The sequence below is a fragment of the Trachurus trachurus genome, assembly GCF_905171665.1.
Source record: "Trachurus trachurus genome assembly, chromosome: 19".
In the NCBI taxonomy this organism is placed as follows: domain Eukaryota; kingdom Metazoa; phylum Chordata; class Actinopteri; order Carangiformes; family Carangidae; genus Trachurus; species Trachurus trachurus.
Genome location: NC_139913.1, coordinates 12128152 through 12148236, shown reverse-complemented (window position 1 = coordinate 12148236; position 20085 = coordinate 12128152). Strand labels below are relative to the sequence as shown.

General features: G+C 42.8%; 2 protein-coding genes across 7 annotated transcripts in view; both read right to left on the bottom strand.

Annotated features, from left to right (window-relative positions):
* spag9b (sperm associated antigen 9b) overlaps window positions 1-9547 on the bottom strand; it is a 47616-nt gene extending 38069 nt beyond the window's left edge. For 4 of the 6 annotated variants that reach the window (XM_083993665.1, XM_083993663.1, XM_083993666.1 and 1 more), the window contains exon 1: window positions 8952-9546. In XM_083993665.1, the coding sequence (XP_083849791.1) occupies window positions 8952-9251 (300 nt within the window). In that variant the 5' untranslated portion in view covers window positions 9252-9546. Of the gene's footprint in view, window positions 1-8951 lie in introns of all 6 variants that reach the window. The other 2 variants (XM_083993662.1, XM_083993664.1) reach the window with 1 other exon arrangement.
* A 1012-nt stretch (window positions 9548-10559) lies between these two features.
* On the bottom strand, window positions 10560-19605 carry daglb (diacylglycerol lipase, beta). Its single transcript, XM_083994507.1, has 15 exons — window positions 18795-19605; window positions 18172-18320; window positions 17655-17829; window positions 16344-16599; window positions 15971-16093; window positions 15746-15873; window positions 14554-14680; window positions 14382-14465; window positions 13684-13761; window positions 13519-13599; window positions 13183-13310; window positions 12893-12961; window positions 12565-12637; window positions 11531-11784; window positions 10560-11033 (listed from the first exon to the last, which is right to left on the bottom strand). Exons 1-15 carry the CDS (start codon window positions 18887-18889, stop codon window positions 10856-10858), a joined length of 1998 nt encoding a protein of 665 aa, XP_083850633.1. The 5' UTR covers window positions 18890-19605; the 3' UTR covers window positions 10560-10855.
* Window positions 19606-20085: the final 480 nt, after the last annotated feature.

Here is a 20085-nt window from a genome sequence, read left to right as displayed (position 1 = left end):
CACTGCATAGATAAGGCTCCCTTTGTCCCAGGCACTCACACACAAACACATGTAACCCGCACAACAACTGACTGCACGCATGCACCCACAAACACCCACACACAGAGAGTCCTTTCTGGTACTCAACTGTCTGATGGTTGAGATGTTTCAGTTTCCTGACTAAGACTGTGTGTACTGGCAACAATCTGACTAAATGATACGTGATGTTGATATGATATAAGGCGATATAGTCTGATTCTGTAGGTATACATACGTTATTAAAATTGTCACTTTCCAAGAATAACCTTGATGAAATATTACAGTATTTTAATGCACCAGTATTTTCTTGCACCCGGATCCTGAAAGTCAGGGGTGGGAATCTTTTACTATCTCACGATTAGATTTGATTCTGATTTTTGGGGCTACGGTTCGATTCAAAATCGATTTTCGATTCAAAACGGTTTGATTCATAATGATTTCTGCTTCAGTCCATCGGTGTGCAAAGGATCCTCATGATCTACTCCAGTCTGCTTTGCAAGACAGAATGACTACAGTGTCTTTTTTACATTCATTGAGTTTTAAGCATTTATCCATGCTTAGATGCTTACTTGTTGAAACTGTTGCATAAAAGCAATATCACATATTGCTTAAGTAACAAAATTAAAAGTGCCTCTTTATTTAAAAAAAAATAGTGCAGTTAAACATGCCGGCAGATTTGTTTCATTTCTTTAATTATTTTAATTTTTAAAAATCGATTTTGGGACATTTTATATCGATTCTGAATCGTATTAAATGAGAATTGCGATTCTTGTGTGAATCGATTTTTCGGCACACCCCTACTGAAAGTGTTGCATCAACGGACCAAGTCAACCAACTGATCGACCAACCCACCAAACAAGCAAATAACCAACCGATCAGACAACAGACCACCCAGCCGACCCACTGATCAACCAAAGGACCAAACAACCCAGAGATCTGCTGTTAACGACCGTTGATGGTCAGTCTGGACTGTGTGTGAGCGAGCGGGCTCCGCTCTGCGGGACAGCAGACAGCCCTGACTGGACAAAAGAACTGAGGGAAGTTTTCCCCAAGAATTTCCTGCCTTGCCTTTTCCTCCTGTGCTCAAACAAACCACGGAGAGGAGGTCCTCCTGCAGGCCAGGGTTAAAGGGGTCTACAAGGAAATGGTCAATTCCAGGCCACCCCTGCTGGTGGCAAAAATAGACCAATTGTGTGGGCATGGAGTGCTGACCGAACCATGTTGACTGGACGTGGCATTTGGCTGAAAACAGTGGACTGTCTGTGTGCATATAATTTACACTTTGCAGCTGTTATTGGTCATGTGGCATTATTGAATGGTGGTGCTCCAGAGATTATATTGCTGTTGCATTGTTATGGCTTAATCCTGAAGCTGTAACCGTTGGACCATGATGAGACAGCCTGAGACAGTAGAGCGCTCATGTGCACTCACTTCTCTCTGTTACGACTGAAGGATAACCCCATTTCCAAAAACGTAAATATAAACAGAATGTTAGACATTTCAACCGAGGCCGGTCGCAATTATTTGAGCTGACAGAAATTATAAGTGGTTTCCATTCAGCTGGATGAAACAGAAACGTCACATTTCCATCAATATTTCCTCATTTGAGGTTTGACTGGTCCTCTTTTAATGACATCACGTTGCGCCCCCTTCTTCTTCTTCGTCTTCTATGGTTTAATGACACATGAGTGGAGCCACAAGCTGTTTATTTTGAGGAACTTGATTTCTAATATTAAAGAGGAACTATGCAGGGTTTGTAGCTTAACTTTGCTACATGTTTACCTTAATTAAACAGCTTTGGAGTAATTGTGATGGTTTAAGACAATCTCTTGTATATGACAGATTAAACTACACAAATATACACATCGAAACATTGTATATAACATTATCTACTGCTGTACTGATTGCTTTCTCACTGGCTTCATTGTAAACAAATGCACATGGCCAGGAGGAGGGTTAGCAACACAGAGGAAAAGCAGGCAAACTTACATAGTTCCTTATTAAGGACCACGGATTTAGTTGCAAAGCTGTTCCAATGTTAATGCCAATAAATGGCTCCTCTTCTATATGTGTGATATTAAACGATGTTTAGACTTATACTATAATAGTAGCAGAAAATGATCAGAAAAAGACAATTAAATCCATAATCACAATTATTTGTATTATCGATTATAATTAATTGTCAACTAAAACTTTCATGATTGTGACAGCTCTATTTCAACCCCAACTGACTTTCTACTCAACTGAATTTTTTTTGAGAATGATGTGCCCAGTTAAATGTGATGCCAGCAACACGTTTCAAAAAAGTTGCAACAGACTGCAACAAAAGAGCTACTGAATGCAAAACCCAACTCTGAGTAGAGAGCGCAAAAACCAGCCAAGTCTCTAAACATCAGTCAACTAGTTATTATGGCAACAACCAAGTCAGAGACTAAAGCCGCGTTTCCCACTACATGGTACCGGCTCGGCTCGACTCGGCTTGTAGTGGAAACGTGGCTTAATTCTCCACTGCTTCCAACACATGATCTCCTATTGAAAGGAGAGAGACACCAGAGGGCCCTTTCTGTAGCAGCATCGAGCACCAGGTTCCTGTCCAGACGTCACTGAGCTGAGGTCAAAGGTCAAAGGGGCACCTCACAAACACCAGCATGGATGAAAACAAGAAGAGATGCTGGAGGTGTGGAAGAAGACCTGACAGCTGCGAGGCTGTGCCACCTGTAGAGATCAGCATAAAGCGTTCTCACTGCGAGTCCATCATCCAGTTAGGTTTGCATGATATGATACTAAGAAAGAATCCTGATAGCCTACAACTAAAACAGTAAAAGGTACCTGACTTTGTTGGTTCTGATATTTTTTGGAATGAGTGTTTTAAAAAAAAAAGTGAGTTGTATCGGTGTGACAGTGTGTGTCTGCAGCTCTGCTTCCTCCTCTCATATGCAGCTGCACCTCTTCCAGAGACACGACACACGTCCACAGCTTGTTGACAATGAAGACAAACAGAGGGAGAGAGCCCACAGACACAAAGCTGAATAAGGCTCCTCACTGACAGACATGGCAACCAGTTTAAAGAGCTGAAATAAAGAAGAGCCACTCTGTGCTGTCAGAGTTCACACCACCAGGAGTCGTAGAGGACAGAGTCAACCCATACTACTCCTAGTGGGACACATCACTATGAAGCAGGAAGCTTCTGCTGTGTTTGGATCACTATGACAACAAGTGTTAGGATCAGTGTTAGCATTAGCCTGCTCTTAACAACAAGAAGGAAGTTTGGAAAAGTCGGTGACTGACTCCCTCCATCAGTGTGATGATGACATCACATCCTGTCTGATTGAGGAGCTCATTAACAGCCTGGTGGATCAAATAACTGAAGTGGCCAAAGAACTGTCCAGAAAGATGAGAGGATAATGGAGAAAAAAAAATATATTCTCTGGTTTTTACACGTTCATGTTCTGTGACAAAAATCTCTCTACTGTGGAACAAATATTGAAACAACTGCAACAGAATACTTCTGTTTTTGATAAAAGGTGGAAGTTAAAATAGTTCACGTTAGGCTGTGTCATGTAGTCATTAACCATCGGCCTGTATGCCTAAAAGAAACCTTGTTGTAAATTCAAATTTTTGAACACACTATGATGCAATAAATCACTCCTATTGTTGTGTGTGCGTCTTTTCACATCCTCCACTGCCTTGTATTTGTAATGTATTGCAGGCATCATTTCAATATAAATATCAGGATATTTAGGCATCCCTATATCAAAGTCAGAATTTTGGTATCATGACAACGCCACATCCAGCAGAATTTATATGGATCAAGCCACACAACCCGGCCGAGTGATGTTGAAGGTGCTACTCCACACTCAGGCAACAGTTTCCTAATTGCATGGAGCATGGTGTTGGTACCAGGCTCCAGAATCACACATCACATCACTCATCAAATCACATTCTCCAGACCAAAGTTTCCAGACTTCTCGATAAAAAAAAAAGCATATAGCACATACTAAATAATTAACCCAAATAACTTCAGATAAGACCAAACCCAGACGAGTATTAAGATAAATATATTCCCATATAGTTCCCATTTTCCATACTTCTCCAGACCTGGAAATGTATAAAATCAAATCCCATACTTTTCCATATACTTGCATAGGAACCCTGTTCCGTACAGCTCAGAGGGACGTGCTACTTTACTCCATGCTTCCAGCCTTCACACCCCATCATCTCCCCCCCCGCTCAACAGCTACGTCACCATGTCAATGACTCACGCCAGTTGGACGGTCGTCCTTTTCAGCCCAAAAGAGGTCACAGGGAGTCACTTCAGACGAAGACATTGCATGTTGACATGGGAGGAGCCCAGGTTTGTACAACCGAGACATCCACAGATTGGAGGAGTCTCTGAAACTCACCTCCCAAATGAAGCCGCCAACAGACACAGCGAGACAATAACCAGCAGGAGGGATGTTTGAAATCAGTCAGAGGGCCGCTGACAGACCAGAGGGATGTGAGTTGTGACCTACAGATACAGGTGAGGCCCATTTCTGATACCAAGTAAAACCTAAGGTGGTATTGCCGATACGATACGATACATTTTACAAAAGCTTCACGTGTTAAGAGGGGGGAAAAAAAGGTACAAATGTTACCTCTAAAGTAAATTAGTAAATACATAAACTGAAATACAGGGTATTGGCCAATGGCCACCCATCAACTTTTCAGCTTTCCAGGCTTGGAAAATAAACATACATGTGAGAAATGTTTTATTGATGTGAGATCACATAAACAAATCTCACTCTGAGCTTAGCCGACTAGTCACAGCCTGATCTTTTACATCGTTTTATATTGTTTTCAGAGGAAAAACAGCTCCACACATGTCTGCACTTACGGTGGCATCCAGCCATCACATCACTCTCACTGCTCTTATGTGTGTTTGTGTGCCAGGGTGCCGGGACAGTATTGATATTTTATTATGAGAATTGATTCTAAAATGGACATGTTTGGTATCAAAGTATCAATACTCGATCATATCACACTATCCCACAGTGCAGCACCTACAGAATTTTGTCCTCACAATACAACTAAACCTTTGAGCCATTTCCAACACGGACTCCAACTCTTGTGAGTTGGGACGAGCCCGTAGAAGTTGAGCTACTTCACAGGTGGCAGGAGTAGAGTAGGCTGATGTCCACATTTCTTTTGCAGTGTGAACACAAATGTATCCTGAGCACAGCGAAGGCCTGAATCAGATCCTGCCACAGTCTGATTGCTCTTTTTGGAGTGAACATTTGAACTCTATTCATCAAATCAAAGTCAAAAATAATGACTGTGTGGTTTTCTTACATTTTTAAATGTTTTTTTTTCTTTATATTCAGTCAGGACTTTGTTATAAGCTCAAACACATATAGACCATTTTTGTGCATTTAGACCCAGAACAGTTGTGACTCTATTTCTATTCCTAAGTTCCTACAACACCCTACCTCATAGTAAATACTTTTTGTTCAATTTGAACAGAAGAAATCTACATCTGCTTAACTTAGTATTAAAAAAAACCCTCAAAGGTGTGTACAATCATCAGGAATTACTGCAATATTTTCTTACAGCCCATACCCCTGACCTCCACAGACCTACTGTATGGCATCGTCTGAGAGAAGAATGAGTGAAAGCACCGTTCACTGCAGCGCTGAACACACAGCAGCCACAGCCTGATGAGCCTGTAACACGGCTCAGCAACATGTCAGGACAGGACTTATAGGAGCAACTTTAACCACAGCTGCCTGTCATACACATTAATACGATAATTATCAGCCACTATGAATGTGTATCATGGTAAAATGTAGTGTTCAGCTACAGGAGGTACCGCAGTAACACAGCTCTGTAGGTGTTCACAGGTGTTCATGTGTAATCATAACAGCTAGTTACAGCTGAAACTTAAAGGGATAGTTCAGCATTTTTGGCAAATTCACCCATTGCCATAGTCATAGGGCTAAGTTCATTACCTTTAATTATCGGTGCATGTTGTTTTGAGATCAGCGGGGCAGAGACGTGAGCTGCTCATTTACAATGGAGGTGAACGGCACAGGTCCTCTGTCCCTCAAAACTCATCAGATACACAATCCTAGAGCACAGTTGTAGAGAATCTGAAACAAGTTATTAAACAGTCATCATCATGAGCCAGAAAGAAGACCCTCTCCCTCCTTATTCTCCTCCAGCGGCGCCATGGTGCAGCATTACGCACGGGGCTCACCGCTGTATTTATACGTTTACAGTAATTATGGATTAAACTTTGAATAATTAGCAGAATCAGTTAGTGGTATCCTCCATCCTGAAATACATCCTGAAGAATGAACGAGCCTTACACTTTTCTTTATGCTGGTTTTTGTGATGAGCAGCATTAAGGACTGATAACAAGAAAACAGAGTGGAACGATTGTGTGAAGGATTACTGGCTTTTTCCCGGGCTTTGAGATTTGAAAAGGAATTTTGATTTTGAATTTTGATTTAGATTCTTTGAATTCCCCCTTTTCCTCCAGACTCTGCCTATGCATGGCTCAGAGTTTGCTCAGGGGTGCGCATATTCTCCCGTCAAGTTCGATCACAACCTTTGCATGGAAAGTGACGTACGCCACTTCTCAGGCGCCGTTTTGTGCGTACGCCACGTTTATAAATGAGGCCCTAGGTGATCTCTGATGGGGGACTACAGTCTGGACCTGGTGGTCTGAATGGATGGTGCCCTGAGAAAACTTATGGTGCCCTGAGAAAACTTATATAAAATTGAGTTGAACAGAATGAAGTTTGGAATGAGCTGAAAAGAACAAAGCATCCATTCACTGCCCGGTAGAACACAGCTGTTTTCTTTTCACTTTTAAACCTCAACAACAACTGCGATCTCGTGACTCCTGGAGCTGCTGAGGGACCTGTGGTAAGGTCATTATATAGATACGCTCACCGGGACATAGCAAAGGGAATCTTAACTTGTTTCTGTGCTGCGGACATCTGATGTGACCGTTGCTGTATTCTAAAAAAAAAAAAACAATTAAATAATGATAATGACTTAAAGGGATAGTTCAACATTTTGGCAAACTGGCCCATTGCCATAATCCCTATAGTTTTAGGAGTAGATTCGTTACCTTTCATTGTTGGTGCAAGCTATTTTTAGAACGGCGGAGCAGAGCCGTGAGCTGCTCAGAGCTACACTACGGAGGCTCATGGGATTTCTTGGTTTCCCTCATCAAACTCATCAAATACACAATCCAACAACTCCAAAACGCTCTGGTGGACAAGTTGTGACCTGCACATTCACCACGCTATGAGATAATAACAGAACGTTACCAGACAGAGTTGTTTTAGAGGTAAATGCAGAGACTGCTTGATGAAAAACTGTCCCTGAAGGCAACGCACTTCAGTGGTTTTGCATGAATTTACCTCTAAAGCAACTCTGTCTCGTAACGTGCCGTTATTATCTCATAGCATGGTGAATGTGCAGGTCACAACTTGTCCACCAGAGCGTTTTGGAGTTGTTGGATTGTGTATTTGATGAGTTTGATGAGGGAAACCAAGAAATCCCATGAGCCTCCGTAGCGTAGCTCTGAGCAGCTCACGGCTCTGCTCCGCCGTTCTAAAAACAGCTTGCACCGACAATTAAAGGTAACAAACCTACTGCTATGACTATAGGGATTATGGCACAATGGGCCAATTTGCCAAAATGTTGAACTATCCATTTAAAGGCTGCTCTGCTCTTACTGTCGCTTGATCTTGGTATGTTATGCCGGTGTGGTTCATACTCTTTCCTTCAAAATTAGTTATGTATGTATCTCAATACCACCCGATTTATCATCCACCATCACAATGTTACTGTGGGAAAGTAATGCATTATAAATAATACACACTCTTTGCATTCAGGATGTTTGGAAGGGGTTGTAGCCTACAATAAGCAGTGCCAAAACAACAAGTGTTACAACAAAGACATTTAAAATATCTCACATCTGTTGACTCTAAGATAAGGTGACACTGAGATAAGTAACTGGACACTTACACCATCTACTAATCTGACAGTACAGGTGCCAACATCTGCAAGGCTGACCACTGTCACATGAGACTGTGCAGGGAAGAACCAGCAGGACACAACAACAGCACGATCAACACTTAAAAACTCAATCTGACCTCAGACCTGTTATGCAGTGCAGTGCAACAACTGCAGGAAATGTGTTAGTTACTGTACCAGAAATAGACTGTGAGTGAGTGGGGATGAGGTGATGTCAATAACTATATCACTGGTTGGGTCAGATGACAGGACTCATGGGCTGAGCTGAGCTGTTTGTTTGTCTGTGATCTCCATGTATCACGGCAGCAGTCTGTCTCACAGGCTCAACTTCATCAGCCTTGATGCTGCGTTCACTGAAACTCATGAACATTCAGCTACAGCACAGTTTGTTCCTCCGTGTTATGATATCTCTCATAATCGGCTACTTTACTTTGACACTACTGATTCGTCCTCGAGGAAACATTGATTCAACCATCCAGCTGTGATAGCCTATGTTTTAACTAGCCTATGTTTCACTTTTCGTTAAGAGTTTCTCTTCTGCTAAAAGGTTTGTTTGGGCGCTACAAGTTAGTACCAACAATCACTAGTTTGTCAAGTGTAGTTCTCTCATTATCTGGTCCTGTCAGTGGATCTGAATTAAACTAAACTACTTGTGTAACTTATTTTACATAAAGTACTGATTGGTGGTTGATCAGATTTCATATATAAAGTTGATATGAATTCGGGTTGCCAGGTTTGAGTTGTGGTTGTGATTTAGAACCGAGTTGGGGCGTTAAATTAAATCTAACTGAAGCGCGGGCGGCTGTTAAATCTATAATCCGTGTTATGAGTGATATTGGCGGCCACCGTGTGCTGGTGCTGGTGCTGGTGCTGCTGCCTGAAGCCTGAAGCCTGAAGCCCACCTCCTCTGCGTGTTTCCTCAGCGCCTTCTCTCGCTCGTACTGAGTGACCAGCTGCTCGTTGTCCTCCTTCAGCAGCTCCAGCTCCACTTCGTGCTCCTGGTTCACCGCGAACACCGAGTCCAGGTTCTCCAGCACGGCCACGACCAGCGGCATCAGCTCCTTCACCACGTCCTCGTCGTACTTCTCGATCAGCCGCTCGAACTCCCGGTAAATCGAGCCGGCCAGACCCGAAACCCGGTCGGACATCATGGTAGAGTTGCCGGAGTCGTCCTGGTAGAGGACGACGCTGTCCAGCTCCATTTTCCTGCCTCTTTTTTTTTTTTTTTTTTTTGGCACTTTCTACTTTCAACCGCGAAACAAGCAAGTTTCTTTCTAGCACATGACCGAGTTGAGTTGTTCCTCGGAGCCGCTGTGGCTCATTAGGAGCCCCGGGTGGTGAGAGAGGACGGTGGGCTCCGAGGTGCTGGCATGGAGCTAGCTGTACTTAGAAGTCTTTACTTGTTCCTGATTAGTTTTCCTGTCCAACAGATGAGCTCCCGCTGCTGCCTTCAGGTGCTGTTGGACAGATGAAGATCGTCGTAGTAAACACTTGAGAAGATTATGTTGTTGTTTTTTCACTCTGCATAAGTCAAGAGTTGCTGCTCATATAGTTTCTGTTGTGTGACGTTTAATGGGCGGAGAACACACTGTATCAACTGATTAAAACGAGGACGAATCAGTTATTTTCTTCTCTAGGCGTGGAGATGGGTGTTCATTTCTAATCACGTTGAGCAGCGTGGTTAAAGACTCCTCCATCATCCGCTTTCTGGTCATGATTCTCACACATGCAAACACGTGGTCACGTTGGTCTAAAGATACATTTCTTACCACAGTACAGGTTCAAAACCTAAGTTGAAAAACTCATTAAACAAATGTATTCTTTTACAGACTCGCTGTACTGGAATTTACCACTTTGCAGGAGTCACGTGAACGTCTCATGTGTCAGTGACTGGACGTCCCTGTGACGTCATAAACTAAGGAGGTCTGGGAGGGAGAGTAACTTTGGTTTTCATTCTAGTTTTCTTTCTATTTATTTATTTTTTATCACTCCTATATTACTTATTTATTTTCATATTATTTAATTAATTTAGTTGACCATTTTTGTCTTTATACCACCTCTGTTATCAGTTTATACCTTATCATGGCTTGGAATACCTGTCGTTTTGTTCTTTTTTTTGTTCCTACACTCATTATACTGTATTGTTGAATGTTAATAAATAAAGAGAAAAAAGAAAAAGGAAAAAAAAAGTCAATAACTTTGGTTACTGATGCATTTATTACAAACCTCTTATAATAAACATCAGATGGTCGTCAGCCTGGCATGTCGCTATCAGTGAAGTCACAGTTTGGTATTAATCACTTTAGGAAGAATTTAAATGATGCTCAAATTAATAAATAAAGATAAGAGTTACCTCCTCAGGGTCATCTGCCACCTCCACATATTTCTTTAAAGTTGACGTGTGAAGTCTTGACATTTGAGCCCAAAGACAGCGGCTCTGACTGCCGACAGCGTGGAAGAATAAAAAAAATGATCTGATGCAGAGTTTGTTTCAGAAAAAAAAGCTTTTATTTTAGTTGAATGCTTTAGTGTGTGTTAGGGTAGAACAGTGACACTCCAGTTTAACTGCAGCACTGTCAAATATTGTACACAGCGCACATTCAAAGATAATGGCATACACAAGGTGTTGAGATAAAACTAAATATTCAAATAATTTAAGAGGCAGTCCAGCATGTTTCCACGAGCAGGTTCATTCACCAAGATCACAACGGATAAATCTGTCTCATGTTTCCATTACAATCAAGTCAAAGTGTGTATGAGGGCTCCAGACCAGACAGTCCAGGGTCCAGGTTGATCAGTGTTGTTGCTAGCTGTGCAAGGACGACGGACACATGGAGAAGGAGCTGTCTTTAGTCAGACTGCTGAGTGCTTTCAGCACAATGTCAGGCATGTGATCCGCCAGCATGGAGGGACCGATCAGAACGCTCCTGAATGCATCTTCACTGGACCAGTCGGCCCTGTACCGGACCTGGGAGAAACAGGATCTAAGGGCGGAGAGAGACAGCATGAAGAACACGTCAGCATATACAACCTGTAACATCTGGCAGAACTCAAAATATCTGATAAACAGCTGCAAACAGCAATTAATGTCATGACCGATTAATCATCAAGGGAATGGGTTGATCACTTCGTCTAAAAATGTTCATCAGTTTCAGACGTCTTGTTTAGTTCAGAGATTCAGTTCAGTTTCATACATGACTGAGAAAGACATGAAATATTCATATTTGAGGAGCTGGAACGCGTTACTCAGTCACTTCATCAATTATTAAAACAGTTGATATATTTCCATTGATCAGCCGATCACTGCTGGAAGTTGGAACTGGTGAAAATAGAAGCGGTGAAAGCAGCTGAAGGTTCGATGGAAGATGAGGGTGGGAAACATAAACACACAAACACATGAAAACATGAACAACCACATTAACACTTAGACACAAAGGAGAATGTGGTTCAGCTGTTGTGAAGTGAATTCATCAGGACACACCTCCGTGACGGCCCATCCTCTGTAATATACAGGATGCGTCCAGGTAGGAACAGAGGTAAGTGCGGAGCCCTGTGGGCAGGTGAGTCGTCTGACGCCAGGCTCTGATAGGACGTTGAGTGGTGAATTATCAGAGACTCCTCCCCCAGCAGCGGCTGACTGAGCTCCTCCTCCCTCCTGTTGTTCATCTCAGTGGGGAAATCGTCTGGGTCTCCTCCGAACAGCTCGTACCAGCAGCCCTGCAGCAGGATGCGATACTGCAACACACACACACGCACACACACAATCCAGGGGCCATATACATTAATTATGCATACAAACAAAAACCATGCATACATAGTTTCCCACATATGAACTGATACATAGACTGTGGCACCTCACACACTCCTCTGATCATGCTTTTCTAAATAGATCTAAGTTACAGTGGAGTGAAAATACAGAAGCAGAGGGACACCGTTTATCTGAGAACCAAACAACCAACTTCACAAGGCTTGCATTTGTTATCATCTTTCAAGTTTTGCTATTTACACAGCAATTACAATTTTACAGTTCCTATAAGTAAAATACCTCTGTATGATTAGTGCTGCCTGCTCAGTTTTAGAGCCTGTACGCTGGACATGCAGGTGTTTTGTGCAGCTTTGTTGGTGCTATTTTTACAATGGCATCACCCAGGTAGGTCTGCAGACTTGTAGCATCCATCCCCTCATGTAAACTGTGTCATTTGGCCTGGTTAAGAGCAGGGCTACAGAATAAGAGGCTAGAAGGTTATTATGTGTTTCCCCTGCAGGTGCAGGTATGTGATTTTCTTTGGTAAACATTGTAATTTGCACTGCCTCTGTTTAGTCTTTGCCCCACATATACACTGCTTTTCTTTGCCCACTCCCAGATGTCACTGTTTTCCTCATTTGCATATTGTTTGTCATAGTTTAGAGGTGTGTTGGTCAAAAACAAAAACATCTCCCTGTCTTTTTTAATAGCTTTTGGCTACTAATGTGTATGAATCTTAATAGTGTCATATGTCTGATCTCAGGTCTTACTTTTGGCTTGTTGCAGTTTGAGACTATCTTGAGAATCTTTTTCTTCAGGTCCTCCATGTTGGGAATGCTCAGTCTGTAGGAAGGAGACAGATGAATAAACAAAGAGAAGAGGAGTGTGACGTCACTCGTCTCCTCCTCTTTTCCCTCTGAAGAATCAAATAGTCTAGATCGACATCTGTAATAGTTCACTACAGCACAGCTATATTAGACCTTCAGTGGTCCATTGTCAAGTGTCACACATTAAAACTTCCTGCTGTACAGAATCCAGCTGTAAAACATTCAACTTTTTTTTGTTTAAACACCTGTTTTTTAAAGGAACCAGTCTCACCTGGGAACTAGGTCCTTCCCCAGAACCACAGAGACCACAAAGTCTTTGGAGTAATCCGCCAAGGCTTTACTGCACAGTCCAAACACACACCAGCCATTAACACAATGTAGTACACCACATGGACAAAATACATGTGATAATAAAATGGCAATATTATTCCAATACCAAAACTGATGAAACATTCAGATTAAAAACTAAAAAAATACATGAAACTCAGTTTAAGTTAAGAACAAGTTTTCTTTAAACTGTTGATTCACAGTCCAACCTTCACCTGTTCTTTTGCTCCTCACCTCAGGAGTCCGCCTGGTGGAGAGAAGGAGTAGCACTGCAGCGTGGGGAAGGAGTTCCGTAGGAGGATGGCCAGCAGCGACGCTGTGCCTGCGCCCAGACTGTGACCAGTGATCACCAGTTTATACTCCTGCAAACACACAGTCGATGACAGGGTCACTCTCCACTGTCATTCACCAGCCTGGCATACAGGTAGGTCTATGTACATGAGGCAACACCTCAGCCAGAGGGAGTTGACCATTCAGCTACTAAAATCTACTCACCCATACACTTACAGCACCCTGACCCTGCACTTTGGTTGACATTAAAAATATTTACTCAGTCATTATGAAACTTACTGGAGCCAAGGAGAAGGCCTGGTTCAGGATGCCGTCATTGACCAGCTTCTTGTAAATGTAACCTGCAGCCTGGCACATGCCCTGCATCAGAGAAGAGAAGAGAAGCTTTCATTTGTGCTGATACTCAGGCTGTGTATCATCTGCAGGTGCAGGTCAGTCCGTTACCTTGTGACCGTAGCAGGCTCCAGACACTCCCTCTATAGGCAGGTTCTCACATTCAGCAGACAGGTCTGTCAGGACGTCCTGCAGGACACCCAATCAAATCATCCGTCATCTAGGAAACTCATCACTGCTACTGCTCATTCATGAGATTTATTATTGTTTTTTTGTTCCAACACTTTTGTTGGCAAACTTCACATCACTAAATCCAGCAAAGTAGGGCCCTATGATTTCCGCAATCAAGGAACCGCGGAATCTGCCAATTAAAACAGAATCTATTTTTAACGTGGAATTTGACATAATTTGACTGAAATGCTGTTTTCGTGAGGAAGAGGAACGTATGTCTGGGGAAAACTGCACAGAGGGAAGCAAATCTGGGTGGTATTTTTTAATCTAATCTAATATAATTTGTTTGACTGGAAACACATAAAGCTCATAAGCATTAATATTTTGTTGGTACTTGAAGTACTTACAGTGCAGTATTATGTGCATCATGCAGTATTTGTTCTTAAGGTTTGGAGGAAAAGTGTTGTTTGTTAATTACCTCAATAAATTTAAAGTAATTTCTATTTAATTCTCTTTTTGGTAGGAAAATGAGAGTAAAAGGTGAAAAACAGAATTTTCAAAAAATAAAATGGATTTGATAGGGCCCCAGCAACATGGTAATCACAGCCATTGATGGTGCTTACAACATGAAGACTTACCCGCAGTGACAGAGTTCCTCTGACAGCCACCAGAACAGCTTCTCTCTTATGGTCCAGAGCCACGAAGAAGGGGATCTCATAGATCTGTGATGGAGCCAGGTGAACAGCGTCAGACCACAGGTGAGCCAGACAACACCAACACACAGGACAGCTGACAGAGCCTCGCTCTCACCTGGTTGTGGAAGCTGACGTAGATGAAGTCTCTGTACTGTAAACCAGTGCTGTGCAGCATGGAGGAGAAGTGGCAGCCCAGGTGGTCTCCTCCAACAATGTCATACTCAGCTGCTTGGCTCCTACAGCTGACACACACACACACCCAAAAACACTGTCATCAGTGATGCAGTTAACAGAAACATGGAAGAGGTAGAGCTGGTCATTCATTAAACTGGACGGTCTGTGGTTCGATTTCTCGCTCATCCAGTCTGCATCCTTGGGCAAGACACTGAACCCCCCCCCCCCCCCCCCCCCCCACCCATTGTGTCATTTGTGTGTGAATGTGTGAGAATGATTAGCTGTAGCTGTATGAATGTGTGTGAAAGGGTGACGAACAGCTTTGAGTGGTCCTAGAGACAAGAAAAGCACTACACTGTTACTGTTATACAAGTGTGGTATTGGTCTTATGATGTCAGAGTGTGAACAGCAGGATGAAGAGGAGTGTTTCAATACAAACTGTCATTGATGCAGAACATTTAGTGATTTAGTGGTGGATTCATGGATCAGACAAGTGTTGTGATGTTTGTGGTTAATCACCTTGTTAGAGAACAGCATGTTATGTTAGAAGTTCTGAATCATTCAACAGTTGGACTTGTACTATTTTATCTTATTTATTTCTGTCTATAGAAATATCTGTTTTTAGTTTGTGCCTGTTCTTTGCTTTTATATTTGTTTACTTTTTATCTGGGACCTGGGTACAATTCTAACTGTCATGTCTAACATGTTATTTAACATGTTACATGTTACTTAATTTTATTTTAAATGCTGCTATTATCTGGGAATGACTCAAATGGAAATTTCGTTGTATGATATACAATGACAATAAAAGCATCTTAATGTGGAATGCCAATAAAAGACTTTGAACTTTGATGTGCATTAGAAAGTTTAGAGAAGGTCAATTAAGTTCACCTGTAAAGATCATAGTACATTCATAGTACTGTAACATCATAGTACAAAGTCCAATATCCCAAACTTTTTGTGAGTAGTGTAAATGACCTGATTGGCTAAAAACAACAATCTATATGTGTTTATTTGTATCTGATCACAACTGGTCAACTGAGACTAATTTTTTTTTAAAGAAAAGTGCTCATCCCTGACCAATGTGATGGGATCATTGAAGACATGTGATCTGACAATGAAGAGCATCTCACCAGTCTCCACTGAGCTTGCAGGGCCCAGTCAGTGGGTTGGAGTAGATGTAGAGAGGCCAGCCATAGGCAGCTGCAGCAAACTGCATACAGTGAGCCGCTTTCTCAAGCTCTATCTCCAAATCGTCTCCCTGCAGAAAGTCAAACACGAGGGGGAATGTTTCATTACATGATGTCATGCTGAGGAGTGAAGTCACCGGTGTGGACTGCGGCTCCACTACTACTCACAGGTGGAGGGGAATCAGAGTGCGGGACAATATCGTCTGGGTCTCTGCTCCGCTCTAACTTATCCTGCTCCTGGTGCAGCAGAGCCAGACCAGCTGCAATATCACTGGGGACCAGATCTGTGTCCTGTCACACACACACACACATACACACACACACACACATGCAGAAAGTATGTCATAAGTTTTAGTTCAGTATCTCACCGCAAAATCATTTGTTTGTCTTTGTCTTGAAGTGTTCAGGCTCTCTCACATTTTTCCTCATTTCTTGATTAGGTCTGTCAACAGAACTGCGTGTTTTATCATACAATCTGACTGACCCACAAAGTGAAGGTGTGAAAGAAGGCAAAGACCAACAAGTGAGGGGGAACCCTTACAGAGAAAAACCCGCTGACGAGCTGTGCAATGCTGGAGAACGCCGCTCGGTGGCTTTCATCCTGAGGCAGACAGCAGCACAGAAGCCGCAGCCTGCTCTCCCACACCTTGACAGCCAGGGAGCGAGCCGTGGAGAACAACTGGGTGCCCTCTTCTCTCACTCCTAGGGGCTCCATGGCCGCAGGCTGAGGGCGGGGGTTTCCCAGAGGGTCAAACACAAACACCACACCCAGCCCCGTAAAGAGCAGGATGATCCAGCTGTTGAGAAAGACGTAGAAATAATCCTGATCCAAACACATCCACTCAATCTGCCACAATTTACTGTTAGGAAAACACAGACACGTGCGACAGGTTAAAGAGGACTCGTACCAGTTTTCCACCAAGATTAATCTACAGTTCTAGGTTCCTGATTGGTTCAACTTCAACCGAATCTTCAAAGAACCAGTTTACTTTTCCACTGGGCAGAGAGCCACAGTACGTTTCTATTTGTGCAGCAGTATTCAGTCATTTCATAAGGATTTGATAGTTTTACCAAGTTTACCAAGCATAAACAACTATTTATCCAAATGACACCTACTTGGACATCTACTCTGGTGTTTTCGGAGATGTGAGCACCGTCCTACCAGAGAGGGACACCCGGCAGGGAATCAAAGTATTATTTTACGGGCTTTTGTTAATTTACCGATGGCTCTGTTTCCCTGGTGTCTTAATGTCTGAAAGATGAAATCTGTTCGTAGCTGGTCCTTCGTCTGAGAAGGATAAAGCTGATTAAGTACGTGATTCACTGAAGAGTTCAACATCAGCTATGAGCTTCTGTCCCAACACGGCAACACATTTCAATAACAATAAATAAATATAAATGAACAGAAGCTGTGTGCTTCATATTACATTTTGTTGGAGTGTGCATTTTACCACGGTCTGTCAATATCACTTGTTAGATAAATTCATCACAGTACAGTTCCGTACGGGTGTGATGAAGGAACCTGAGCTGAGCTCCTAATATCTACGGTGTCTGGTCCGGCTCACATTTGTTTTTCAGAACTTGCAGTTGTCATGTTTCGGTTGGTCTATAGGAGACAATAACCCCAATCCCTGACCCTGAAGCGGTTCTCGGTTTTCGACTAGCAGAGTGCTGGTGCTACTTTGAAATCAGTTTTCCCAGCTTGACAGTTTTTCCTATTTCCACAGACTAAGAACTGGCTCCATATTTGCTTTGGTGGAAAAGGGGTACAAATTACCAAAACTATCTTTACATACATGTTTCCCTATGTGGTGATGATGATTACCACCATCTGTATTTGTGATAAACTCACCTGGCAACTACCGCCGCGATGACAGCACCCACTGTGGCAGGATCGCAGCCTTTGCCCTCATCAGAGACCCACACCGCTCCCAGACAGGCCCACACCAGCTCAGGGAGATACAGGAGAGCTCGCAGGTACACCAAGGCAGGGATAGAGCGCCGTGGACCAGGGTTCGTTATGGTACCTGGGAAACAATCACACATATCACTGATATACCTGTGCTGTTCACCAGCGGCAGACTGATGATTGATACGCTGTACAGTTAGAGCTGTCCCTTCTTCCTTTTACCTCTGGCATTTTCTGACATTTCAGTAAAAGTTTACAGCTGGTGATATCATTAGAGGATTGATTTGCTTCATATCCTACCAGTTTCTTAAAGTTGTGTTGTGCAAGATAACAACTGTGATGCAAACTTCCTGCATTGCATATTTCAGAAAAAACACCTCCTATCAAGATAAGAACTCTATAAATTCAACTGTACATTTTTTAAATCAACAAACTTTTAGGTAGAAGACATACGACTTACCTTGAGCACTGACATAAACAATAGCAGATAATGTTAGGATGATGAGACCAAGCACGACCAGCAGTCCCACCAGGTAGCTGTGAAGAATTCTCCCATTACAGTCAAACCCCTCTCTGTGATGAGTGTACAGGATCAATGTGCCAATCCACCTGAAACAGCAGCAGGACAGTTATTATTACTTACTTAAAAAGCTGATGAAGGCACAATGGAAGTTCACATCTGAGGGTAAGCATGAAGCACAGTGATGAGAATAACAGCATTATAAACACACGGCGCTACTTTTTTTCAGTTGACTCAATAAAACCCATCATAAAAAATAATAATACAGGCGTTTAAGTGTAGCTACGTCATATAGGTTACTCAACTGGAACTAACCAACTCTCTCAGTATCCCTCCGCACAGGCAGGCTGCGGATAATCTACCTGAGCCAGATTTTAGGGAGGTTAGGGGAGGCGAGTCCAATACAAGATATATTAGAGCATTTTACTAAAAGGTAACACAATAGTTAGCCTATTTTTCCTTGTAATTACTTGCTTTATAACGTTATAATACCGTTACTTTTAGGAGAAAGTAACAAGTAACTGCGACTAATCACTTTAACTAACGTGCCGAACATTACATACCAGAGTACACGGGTGAACAGTTCAATAGAGCCGGGGAAAACGAGGTCGTCGCTGGCGATGCCCCACCGCCGACCGAACACCACCAGTCCAGGCATTGTTGTGCAGGTGAAGAGGAGGAGATATATGGCACTGACTGGTAAAGAGTTTAAAAAAAGGTGATATCCTCCTCTCTCACACACACACTACAGACAGAAAGTGGGAAGGCTTCTCCTGGTCGACGGACAGCAGCTCACGCCCTTCATGATGATGACTGCCAATGCAGCAGCAGCAGCTAAGTTACCGTTGGCAGCACCGAGTCGGACGTTACCCAGCGCAGTCACATTATATTTTCCAATGTTGCTCAATTAGCTCCAATGATTCAGCGGTGGCCTAACGTAAGCTACAACTAAAGGTCTCACAGGGTGTGTATGTAATAATAATAACTGTATGTGTGTGTTCGCTGGCGTTTTATAATGTTACGAAGGAAGGTAGTCCCAAAGTCCTGCTGTTGTCATGAACACTGTGACGGTTTGCGACCTGTCAACGTATAGCTAACTACGTGTTAGCTACCTTAGCTATCGACATATATCAGGATTAATACCGTTGCTTTAGCAGCTTCTAACGTTAGCAACCTCACTGAGACAACTCCGTAATATTGATGGTTAATCCTGTTCGCCACGCTGACTATCGTTTAGCTGGTGGTGGTGTGTTAAAATACGGCCTTTTCACTGGAGAAGACGCTGCCTGACTGTCCGCGGGGCGTATCGATGTCTGGCTTGTTTTGTTTTTCTCAAAAACAGTGTCCGTCCGCCTACTGATTCCGATTGCAACAGCGAAATGTTGCGAGTGAAAGTTCCGCCTTCTTCTTCTCATGCAGGTTTTTAAAGGCAGCTTGCATCCAGGAGGACGTTGCACTGCCGCCATCTGCTGTGTCTAAATGACTCCTACAGTACACTTTCCAATATGATATTAGTCCATTTGCTGCCATTTCTACCTTCTGCGTTCCTTCCATAATCGTCTTTCTTTCAAATATCTTCTGCATTCACTTAGCCTATAACATGTTACACAGTGTTTGATGATGCTTCACACATTTTCACACATTACGTATGTCTACCATCATTGTAGTCTACAAAATCGCTCTGTGTGTATCTGTTTTTGTACTCCCAGCTGTATTATACGGCTCCATAGGTTCCATGGTGTAATGGTTAGCACTCTGGACTCTGAATCCAGCGATCCGAGTTCAAATCTCGGTGGAACCTAACTTTTTCTTGTGTCGTACTGTGTATGATGATAAAATAACCTATTATACATA